This window comes from Sesamum indicum, linkage group LG7 (assembly GCF_026168435.1).
Source record: "Sesamum indicum cultivar Baizhima isolate 11 linkage group LG7, ASM2616843v1, whole genome shotgun sequence".
Taxonomy (NCBI): domain Eukaryota; kingdom Viridiplantae; phylum Streptophyta; class Magnoliopsida; order Lamiales; family Pedaliaceae; genus Sesamum; species Sesamum indicum.
In genome coordinates, this window is record NC_142663.1 from 7,021,903 (window position 1) to 7,033,924 (window position 12,022).

At 35.1% G+C, this 12,022-nt stretch overlaps 2 protein-coding genes across 3 annotated transcripts; one reads left to right on the forward strand and one right to left on the reverse strand.

Moving 5' to 3' along the window:
* The first annotated feature begins 749 nt into the window (after positions 1-749).
* On the forward strand, positions 750-1,748 carry LOC105166214 (dof zinc finger protein DOF5.8). Its single transcript, XM_011085483.3, has one exon. The coding sequence runs from the start codon at positions 813-815 to the stop codon at positions 1,566-1,568; it is 756 nt and encodes a 251-aa protein (XP_011083785.1). The 5' UTR covers positions 750-812; the 3' UTR covers positions 1,569-1,748.
* Positions 1,749-7,547: 5,799 nt separating this feature from the next.
* Positions 7,548-12,001, reverse strand: LOC105166215 (Transmembrane amino acid transporter family protein). 2 transcript variants are annotated; one of them, XM_011085486.3, is made up of 6 exons: positions 11,702-12,001; positions 11,167-11,567; positions 9,630-9,763; positions 8,588-9,015; positions 8,341-8,472; positions 7,548-8,210 (listed from the first exon to the last, which is right to left on the reverse strand). In XM_011085486.3, the coding sequence occupies exons 2-6, from the start codon at positions 11,553-11,555 to the stop codon at positions 7,725-7,727; spliced, it is 1,569 nt and encodes a 522-aa protein (XP_011083788.1). In that variant the 5' UTR covers positions 11,556-11,567; positions 11,702-12,001; the 3' UTR covers positions 7,548-7,724. The 2 variants fall into 2 exon arrangements, with proteins under 2 accessions (XP_011083788.1, XP_011083786.1); XM_011085484.3 differs by having other exon boundaries at positions 11,167-12,001.
* Positions 12,002-12,022: the final 21 nt, after the last annotated feature.

Here is a 12,022-nt window from a genome sequence, read left to right on the forward strand (position 1 = left end):
TCTTCGATGTTTTGGTTTACTTTCATTTTCATTTTGAGAGTATTGTAAGAAAAATTCAATTGAAACATTAGAAAATAAAATTAGAGTTAATTAATTATTAATAATTTTTGAGACAACAAAAGTATTTTCAATTATAACGGATTTTGAGAAAGCTTGATTAAATTTATTCTAGTATAAAATAATACAATGGGATGATTACACTTTCCTTCTATGAGGTTTGATATAATTACACGTGGACCTTCAAAATTACATGACTCAACCCCTGATGCTTATTTCTATCTAACAACTAGATTCTTCCGTTAGTCAAAATTTACTAATATTAGCAAAAATATTGAACGAAAATTCATGTTTATCCTTAGTTGATTTGTTACTCACAACGTACAGTTCAAACAAATCGTTTCTGATGAAAATACTCCTTTTTAAGGGTGAAGATAAACCTCCTTACATGAATTATTGTATGAAGATGTATAACGACAGTTTTGGTTAGAAAAGACTTGTTTGACTTACAATAAATTTATAATAAGTCAAGGAATGATAAAAGTTTAAATTTTCATTCAATTTTTTTGCTACTATCATTAAATTCGATAAATTTATCTAGTGACAAGAGCTATTTATTAAATAAAAATAAATATTAAAAATAACTGTGTAATATTTCAAATTACAAAAAAAAAATTATGGTTAATATAATTGTCATGTAATGGACAGAAAGTTTGGAACAAATTTGGTATAGAATTTGTCATGTATATAAGTCCAGTTTTGGATGGGAAGACATTCCCCCTTCCCACTCTTTCAATATCTTTCTCCGCTCCTTCATGGATTCTTTACTCAACACTTCCCTCTCGCCGGAACTCATAACAAAACACCATTTCACTCCAATCCCGCAACCAAATACACCGGAGGTTGTATCAGACTCCACCCACCCTCGGCTGTCAAGATACCCGTCTCGGGCGCCGGAGCCGGAGCAGCTTCCTTGCCCACGCTGCGACTCCACTAACACCAAGTTCTGCTACTACAACAACTACAACCTCACCCAGCCCCGCCACTTCTGCAAGTCCTGCCGCCGCTACTGGACCCGAGGCGGCGCGCTGCGTAACGTCCCCATCGGAGGGGGAACCCGGAAAGCCTCTTCCTCCAACAAACGCCACCGTATAGCCACCACTCCTACACCACCTGCGGCCACCACCACCACCAGCGAAGGTCAAACTCGAAGGCCTGACCGGGTTGCTTCAAACCCGGGCTCGGGTCTGTGTTCCGGGTCCATACAGGACGCTCCGGCGGCAAAGCCTGTGACTTTAACTCCTTGGTGGAGTACTGCTAGTACAGTAATGGGTGTGGAGTGCGGGCTTCTTCCCTTAAACGGTTACGGACTCGGGCTAGCTTCGGGGCTGGGTTACGGGCACGGGGTTCTAGACTGGCCCATGGAGCAAGGCGCCATGGCGGTGGCCGTGGAGTCTCCAGGTTGCAACACGTGGCAGGTGGGTGGTGGCGGCGAAGGCGGCGTGGCCGAGGACGATTACTTTTCATGGCCGGACCTTGCTATTTCCACACCGGGAAAAGCCCTCAAGTGAATTCTTGGGATACAATTATAAGCAACCCCCCCCCCCCCCACCACCCCACAACTACTGATTCATGTTGTAAGAATGATGAGTAGATCGAGATGTAAGATAGGTTTACAGAGGAACAGCCATTTCCATGGCTGAAATGTGGGATCATGAAATTAAGAATCTTTTTGCTGTTTCTGATGATCATGATTATGATTATGTTATAACCATACATATATATATATATATATTTAGAATAGAAGTAAGTAGCAAATGCAGTTGAATGCATGTATGTGTATGTGTGTGTTTCTTTCTTGGACGTGTGTGTTCAAAATACTAGTGTTTATAATCTGTTGGTCCTTCTGACAGATTGGCTAAGTTTATTTATAAAATCTTATACATTCCGACAGTTTATAAGAATGAGAATTCAATTGATGAGTTAGTTCATCTTTGTTGGTTTGAGTTCACTATGCAGTTAACAATTTTATACGCGTGGCGTGATGTATGCATTGCAGGTGTTGATGAAAATAGCTTGTTACATTTTCAATAAATAATTATATTTACACTTCTTGATCGATTTGTGTTTATATAAATTATTTTTATTTTTAAATAATTATACATATATTTGTAAAAAAAATTAATATTGTTTACAGAAACTACTTTTATTTTTGAAAAATTATACAATATTCCCTTCTCTCTAGAGGAAAAAAAACCAAAAATCAATATTATTATACAATTTATTTTTAACTAGTGTGGATGGTTTTTATAATTTACAAAAAATTATAAATAATTTGTGTAAATAAATTATAGATTAAGGAGGAAAAATCTAATTATCTTATTAAAAGAAATGGATATATTCCATGGAGGCTATCCTCGTTAACATTTATTGATTATACTTTTTATTTAAAATATACCAACTTAATAAGTAGAGCTAAGCATCATTCACTATGGGTCCACTTATGACTGTGGATTATAGGTTAAGGCTTATTTTCACCACCTTTTCCACGTGAATCAACCCCCCTTCAAATCTATTATTTGAGGGAATGTTTCCTGCAATCTCATCCTTTAAATATCATTAAATGTACAACTCTTGTAAAACATTGTTATAGACTTGTCATCCCAGAAAATTGCAATTTTAGTCTTGTAATAAGTCGTATTTTTGGTTTTTTATGAATTTATTTTTGCAATTCAGTTTCGTAACTTCAATATTTGGCAATTTTAGTCCTATTTCGGATAATTTGGTCAGAAAATTACATGTGATATGCACATGATCTAATGAAATTATAATTTTAGTAATGTAAATCAATTCGTATATGACCAAAAATATTAAGTCAAAAGTTAGTGCAAGACCAAACATGCCAGCGCTCCCTTGGCCACAGGACTAAAATTGCAAATAATTTGATTATTTGCAAGTCACATGCAATTTTTAGGTCAAGTGGCGGAAGAATTATCAAAATTGCAAAATTTGAAAAGATATAGGACTAAATTGCAAAAATCAATTTATGCAGGATCGAAGATGCCAACTCCCTAAAATAATAGGACTAAAATTATAAATTTTTCACTTGTCACATGGTTAATATACAATTGATATCAAAGAATATATTAATCGGGGCTAAATATAGATTTTCATTCAATTGTTTTGCTAATATCAACAAACTCGATAAATTTTGACTGATGTGGGTTCTACTTATTAGACGGAATTAAATTTTAAAAATACTAAATATAATTTTTCAAACCATAGGTAATTTATGTGTAATTATTACACCAAATCTCAAAGAAAAATAATGTAATTATCCCTTAATTCCATATGATGTTTAGCTAGACTTATTTAAAATATTTAATAAGTTCTAATTTTATTTTAAATAAGATGTTAAAATTTTTAGAACTTACATAAAATTATAAAGCTTATGATATGTAAGTAACAAAAATCTTATAGTAATATATTCAAAATCGAAGAAATTTGAATTTTTTTTTAAAATAAGTAGGAAAATTTGTATTTTTCTCTAATAAAGCTTATAAACTTTCAACATCTTATTTTTTTTTATTTTATAAGCTCATTTTATCAAAACTTGACCAAATGATTTTTAATATTTTATATACTTTACAATATTCCATAATATACCCATCGTCTCAGAGGCTCTTTGCAATAACTTCTGTTTTTATTATGAGAATAATAAGTTATATAGAAAATTATACATTAAATCAGTAGTAAAAATTGAGAATGTTTGAAAGCAAAAATTTAAAATAAAAAAAATATTGGAGTTTGAATGGTTTGAATTCCACATATTTAGTTCTTTATTTTGAGAAACTTTTAAAATGATCCCAAAATTGAAAAACTTGACACATTTAGTCCTATGTTGTACGGAACTTTCAAAATGACCCAAAAAATAAAAAAAATCAGTCCCATAAATTCCGTAAAGCAGATATCTGACTAAATGAGCCGGATGTTTTAAATTTCGAAACCATATCGAAAATCCTGTAAAGTAGAGAATTGAATATATTAAGCTTTCCCAATATTAAAAGCATTCCAAAAATTCTAAAAACAGATGAATAAATATATTGAACATCTTATTTTATAGGACTAAAAGTATAATTTACGTCCCAAATACGAACTGAATTTTAAAAAAAAAAGTAAAAGGGTTGATTTGATTAGGTTGTGGAGGTGGAGAGGGTTGATTTTGTTAGACAGGTAGGAGAAGATGAGTGACGTATCACCGATCAGTGGGGCAGCGTGTGGAATAAGAGCCTGAAAATTACAAAGCCCTGCAATGCAATGCATGTTGATGCTGTCTCTGTCTCTGTCTCGGTCTCTGTCTCTGTCTCTGTGTATGTGTGGACTTTTCAATTTTGCTTCGGACAATGAGTGGGCATTGCTTCCTCATTTTCCACTTGCGTCTCTGTCGCTCTTTCTCTTTGCTTTGCTTCATCTCATCACCACACGCCTTCTTTCCTCATTTTCATTTTTACAACCATGGATCACAATCGAATTTTTTTTTATTCGTCGTAATTATAAATATTTTTAATATTTTTTAAAATTACAATAAGTTATCATAAAGAGTATTTATTTGACGAATTTTAATTTTCGAGAGGTGTTATAATTTTTTAAATATTGATGGAATATTTATAAAGGTAAAATGCAGATAATTCCCTATATATGGGGTCATTTGTACTTTGCTCTTTACTCTCTGTTTTTTTTTTTTACACTTTTCCACCCAATCTTTTGATTTTGTTGCACTTTGTATTTTTCAGAAAATAATGACTGAATATTCTATCCGCTTGTTTGCACGCCCCTGAAGGCGATTTTGGGTTTGGTAAAATTGTAAATGGCATTGAGAGATTCCCACAGGGTCCACGTATGCTTGGGCTTCGGACGACGGACAAGCTCAATAGTATTATTATAGAGGGGCAATGGCATTGGCCTCTCGTTATGAATATTGAGTGCTTGAAGATTTTACATGCATTGCCAATAATTCATGGCGAGACAGATCGTATTATTTGGCGATTTGAGACTGGACGACCTACAATTACATCTCTTTACAGGCTATTGGACCCACCGGGACCCAAAGTAGGTTGGTCTTCACTACTCTCGGGTTCTCTGAAGATCCCCAGGCATAATTTCATCTTGTGGCTTGCGATTTTAGGGAAACTATCCACAGCTGATAAACCATGGCTATCATATCTAGGCGCCTGTATATTATGTGATGAGGGCGCAATGGAGACACATACTCATTTATTCTGTCGATGTCGTTATGCCAGAAGTTGCCTGACAGCGATTCGGCGGATTGTTTGGTTTGAATGGCCTAATAGAGAGTGGTCACGGGACGTTGAGTGGGCTGCAAGGAAATGGAGAGGAAAACATATGATTAACTTGGCTTATCGTGCACTCCTGGCTGCTTGCATTTACCACATTTGGAGGAAACGAAATTTGAGACGCTTTGAGCATACAGAGCGACGACCGAATATAATAGCCACCATTATCGTGGAAGATATTAGACAGAGGATTATCAGTGTTAATCTATCTCGTTCTGTTAGTTCATGTGCGTTATATAGATTATGGCGTATCCCTTGGCCTGTCGAGGGAGAAACCATCAGTTGAGCATTGTTGTACTGTACGATCTTCTTTTATTAATGAAACTTACATTTACCCAAAAAAAAATTATAAATGTTAAATGCAAACAATCCTCAACGCATGGAATCATTTGTACTTTGTTCCTAACCTTTTAATAAAAATAAAATAAATAGAAAAAATGGAAAAAAAATATTGTTTATTTGCTTCCTTTGAACACATTTATTGATTTGAAATATTAATGTATTAATTTAATTTTTTAATTTGAATGTACTGAATAATATAATGAATGAAATTTTATTAAAAAAAAATACATTTTAAAGATTTGCAGATTTATGGGTTGTTGTATTTTTTTTGTTTTACTACGTCAAATCAATTAATTCAAAATTATGCTTAATATAGTATTAAATTAGAAAAATATAATATCTTTATCTGTATTAATATATTAAACCTAAGTCCCTCCGAACCCGTCTCTTTCATGGAAATGGAACAGATATCCCGAATAAATTTGTAGAGAATTTTATTGCTAATAATTTTATTCTATTACAAATATTTAAATGATACAATATCTTTATTAGACAAAATTAAAAATTCCTAGAAAATAGATATTTTTATACACATACATATTTATATACAAATATAACATATATTTATATGTATATTTATGGTTATGAAAATATATATTATATTACTGTAATAAAATAAAAGTATTATAAAATGTATCCCCAAAGAAAAAGAAAACAAATACCATCATAATATTAGGAGTTGAGGTTCTTGAATTTTCTACGTATCACTAAGGAAGTGTTTGCAAAAAAAATTATTTTCAAAGATGTAATTTTTTGTAAAAAATAAAAATTATAGCAAAATTAAAAGGCGTTGATTGAAAAATAATATAATTGGTCGTTGATTCACAAAAGGTATACTTGATTGAAAAATTAAAATATTATTAATTAATCATAGCAACTTAATTTGTGTATTCCTATATATCGTATAGGAATAATATTAGATAATATAGTAAATAAAATGTAAAAAAATTAAAATATTGAATATGTGAAAGTATAAATTTTAATAGGGTTAAATAATTGAAAACTCCAATATCAATTTAAGAGGCGCAAGTTCTGAAGATTAAATTAAAGAGAGTGAGAGGTAAGATTTTCGAGGTAAAACAATTCAAATTAAAATTAAATTTATTTACAAATAAGCCGAAACAGCTTAGAAACATCCCCCAAACTCAGTGCTTTAGCTTTTAGTCTAAAAATATTTTTTTTTAGTAGCTCCTAAAATTGACATCCAAATACCTCAAAATTATTTGTTTGGAGTTAAAAATAGAAAAAAAACACATTTTTTAAAATTCTCCAAACACTTCCTTGATTCTTGAGAGCTGGTTGTACTGTTCGTATCATACGATCTTTATATTAATTGGTGTTTTTAATAATTTTTTATTAATATATATCTAAAATTATTTCACTTTTGCCCATCTATTTATTTTTTTCATTTTTTATTCAATTAAACAAATATATAAAATTTGAATAATACACATACATTAAATGTGCTCCAACCACTAATAGAAAATTAATGATGTGGGTCGTATTTAAATTTTAAGAAATATATGTGTTCTAGGTTTGGAGCAATACAAAATTTTAAATGGTTAGAAAAAAACATGAGTAGAAAAGGTAAAAAATACTTTCTTTTTTTCTTTCAAGTGATACACGATAACATGATTGATCATTTTTTTTAAATTATATCCAACTAATTCAGGCCCGATTTGGAATATATTTTCCCTTTGCTATATATACATACAATTACAATTCAATGTGATTTATCAAACTATAAACACCTCCAACATTTATAGCTGCTTTTGAAATTCCAAGACAATATTGGAAAATCGAACCAAGAAAACTCGGATTTCACAATCCTCGTACAAACTGGTTAAGCAAAGGTAAAAACAACTGCCTCAAAATTTGATTATAATATTATAAATTTACATAAAGAAGTTTCACAGTAGTTCTTGATTGAAACCTGGAGGCAGTCTCTACGATCAAAACCATACAACAACAACATTCACTAATACAAACTCAGAACATCTTAGCAAGAATCGGACGAGATAGTTCCGATTCTCAATTTGGCTTGAAAAACTTCAGCTTGAGTCCGCTGTTCACCATGCTCCAAATGCCGCCGATGGAGAATGCCAAGCTGAAAGCAATCCCCAACCAACCTAGGATCCAGTTAAAATACCAGTTGAAGCTGTATTTGATCGGTTTTTTTATGAGAACCCACATGAAACAGGGGTATGCAAAAGTGACCGGGAGAGTGAGCCCTCCTAGTAAACCGGCGAGGCTCGACAAGAATGGGAGAGCCACGCCTATCAATAAAGAGACGAATCCATAGAACACTCGGAAACCAGAGCGGACCCATATCGAGCAAGGCCGGTTGGTCCGGCTGGTGTAGCCAGCTTCGAAACTGTCGAATACCGGCATCGAGTATATCTGGAAGCTGCTCAAGCAGTTGAATACGACAAGAAGAAACGGCATGGCGAGAAGCCCCCTAGGAATGTCGTGGCTATGAAATGCAAATAATGCATTGAGAATTCCTCCGGAAGGCATCTGCAGTATAGAGAAATGGGATATGTTTAAGCATACATGAAGGTTTTTATGGTTAGGAATAAGAAATATACTTCGTATTGTCAAAATTAATCAAACGAGGGCTGTGTAAGGAGTAAGTGGCATGACTTACGAGGTTCCCGTACGCCCAATAACCTCCTATGGCAACAGGGAACAAACACATTGCAATAAAGACATATGCAACCTTGGCCCCCCTCCACATTGGCACATGAGCTGGTTTCTTGAAGGTTGACGGCATTGTTGCCTAAATGACATCAGAGGCAATGGTTTTCATAATCAAGTACATAGAAACTCCACACCTACTATTCTCATTCAAAAAAAATGTACATACATTCATATAGGAAGTAGAGAGAACAGACCTGAATTTCCAGGACTAGATTGTGGCCTCTAAATGCAAATGCTATGATACCAAGTGCGTTCAGGACGGAAAAGACAGAAGCCGTTAAGGTAGGCAATGAAAGTGGTTCATAGGAAAGGGACGGTGGTCGTTGTTGGCTCACAGAGAGCACCCACACCATGGTGGAGTATGTAATGGCTGTCACAGCACCAACAAGCGAGAGCCCAGCGATCGAGTTGAGATTAGGGAGTTGGGATAACACAATGCAGAGGGATGTGAATACCAGATACCACTCAACGGTTGTCAGAGGATTTGAGGAACAAAGTGGACCGCATACAATCTGGAAGAACAATTTCATGGTCTCCCCTCCGACTAGAATTAGAGCTGTTGCAGTTCCAGCTGATAGGTACACAGTTGGAAAGAGCGCAAGCCAGACACCTAAGCGTTCTCCTAGAAACACAGATAAAATGTTATCAGCAATTATGTCCTATATACTTTAGACACAGCTAGAATTTAGGGTCATATTTGTGGTGTACTGGCCCTAGACTCATATAAATTCTACTGTGTTGGGAATTGTTAGGTTGCTTTCCCAATTTGCAAGACTTCTGCCTTTTCCTTCTCACTTTCTCTTTGTTCCACCAAAAAATTGGTAATAGTAACCTTTTTCAAGATTATGTACTGTTAAATGATGAATTTCTACATCCTAGTGAGATCGACTCCAATCATCTTCACACATTTTGCATCTGTCGTCCACTCGTCCTTCATGTAAACTTACACAGTTCTTCAAATTCATAGCTTCATGTACCCTTCAATCTTTCCATTGTACAACAACCATACGACACGCACAAAAGAGAAAAAAGCACATGATATATCTGTAGTTAGAATTCGTATTTTGATCACAGAACTAAGCAAGAATTAACATAAAACTAATCATGGTTATTAGAATGTGGTTTCTTGAAATAAGATACATGTTGTATTTCTTTCCAGCAGAAGACTCTCTAGTGCTTCTATGATTTATCCAGCAGGTTAAATTTGGAGATTTTCTCAGTTGTAACAGTACTCACCAAATGCTGCCTGAGCAAGCTCCACATATCTGTTATATCTCTTTCCTGGTACAGCTTCATGCAACTGAACAAGAATCCATAAAGTGTATAACTGCCAAAAGTAGGCTATGAATAAGGAGATTATGCCCCAACTCCTACACAAACCAAAATATATATATGAGGAAGTTTCCACATTTTCAATGATTTCTATCCAACCATTCAAATTTCTAATAGGTCAGCAGGGAGCACGAAACACAAATTGTCAAGACCTAACAACATTGAACTAGACCATATGTTACCTTCAGATGTTTACTGATATGTGCATCCACATCCGACCAAGTTAATAGCATGTATTGAGGAAGTAACTTTAGTTGAGAAGTTGTTGTGAATTCTAAAATTAGTCGACTAGTACTTAATATTTGTCGCTGGTAATGAATTTCTGTACCGTTGTTGGATGAAATTAAAGAACAATTACCATGCCACCGCAGTTTTTCCATGTGAAATGATAAACGAACTAGCATTTCTACATCATGATTCATTATTAACCCTGAAGACTGAGTTGGAAAGGAGGACTCCTGTGTCTCTCATGACCAAATAAAACACTGATTACTTTTGTTGCTCAACTATATGTTACTATTAACTAAGGGAAAAGATGCATATAGCTGGGAGCAGGTACAAAAGGAGAAAAAGATATAATGAGATGAAAAAACGGATCAAAATAAACAAATAAAAAGATATTGCTCTGGACCCCAAGTAAAGTGGCATTTCCATGAAAAGCAAAAGCTAAAAGTATATAATTTGCTCAAAGATATTTCTGGGCTCCATTCAAATCATATTCATGATAGCATTCCAAAAAGTAAGGTAAAGAATTGAGAAGAGAATTAGGGTCACTGGCCTATGATAATTCTGACCGAAAATTGGACGTGAGATAAAATAAAATGTTTTCTAAAGAACACAATGCTGCTACTCTGCAATTTGGTCAAGAGGGCTTAAAGATTACACATGTAAACAAGAGCACTCAAACTACAGATACTGAACTATTATAAGCAGCAGAAGTGGAATAAAGTCCTCTGATGTTCAGCCTAACAGCCCATAATTAGATACAAATTTTGAAGTCTTAAAGAACTAAATCTAACAGACCCAGAAAAGACTGAGGAAAAGAGAAGGAATCAACTATTTCGAGGTAAAAATAACAGCAGCAGAATGCGTCAGATACATGAAACAGAAATCTAAAAGCTCTAGTCCCTAAATACATTCTCCAATGCATTGGAGACCGTAGTCAAAGATCAAAATCGTCAAAAAGCAATCTTGAAAGTATTTAACAGACATGCTGCCAAGAACAGGCGGGTAAAGATTAAGGAAAAAGAGAACAGGAAATTTGACTCTCGACCCTTCTAATTAATGGAGCAGTAAATCGAACAAGGCACACTTCACCTTCAACAGACAAAGGGGGAGCAGAAATTGCAAGAACTGGACAAAGTTAACTATGATAAATCTGGAGAAAATAGCTAGTTCAATTAAGTTGAAAGAAATTTACTAAGCTTGAAAGAAAACATACCATCCAAGAAAAGAAAAGGCAACAGGCAGGACCAATGCCTGGAAGCCGACACCAGCGTTGAGGTTGTGAAAAGCCGCATAATGGGCATTTCCATTGCGAGACTCAGTAATGGGGAGCCAAGCATCTTGAGGGTTGAGCTTGGTCAAGTGGCCCACTTCCTCCAAATACCCCTTCATATTGATGAGAACCCTTTTCATGGGAGTGCCAATGGGGCTCAAGAATCTCGGAGATATGAAGGAAGTCGGCGTCCATGACTTGGCGGTGCCGGAACCCGCCTCCTTCGCCGCGCCCCTCGGAGACCTCTGCCCAGAGGGAGTCAGTATCTCCGGCGTGGAGGCGCGTGGAGTCGCCGGTATTGATATCAGCTCCGTCTCCGGCCTTTCCTCCATAACGCAGTGCGCCTGCCAAATAATTGATGAAATGGCTAAAAAAGGTTAAAGAGCGGTCACAATTGCGGAGCGGAGTCGGCGTGTGTATGTAAATGTGTCAGTGAGAGTGAAGTCAAGTGAAGAATAATTTGGAGAGAGAGTGAGACCACTGAACAGTGAGCATGCAAATTCAATGGTGGGGTGTTGCAAGTTTAGTTTGGGGAGATGTAATCTTCACTGTTGCTCGCTGTCTCTTTGCTCGAATCCCAATGGTTGATGGAGGGTGGCGATGCTTCTCTCTCTGAGTGCGAGTGAGGAGAGAGAAGCAAAAAGCAGAGGTGAAATTGGAGTTTTGAGCTCTGTAAATCTGAGTCTCAAAGACATAATAAATACAGAAAAATCCGAAGTGGGATAGTGTGATGATGCAGAGCGAGAGGGCATGCAGATGAAATTTGAGAAATTGATGATGCCAAATCATGCCAATTTCT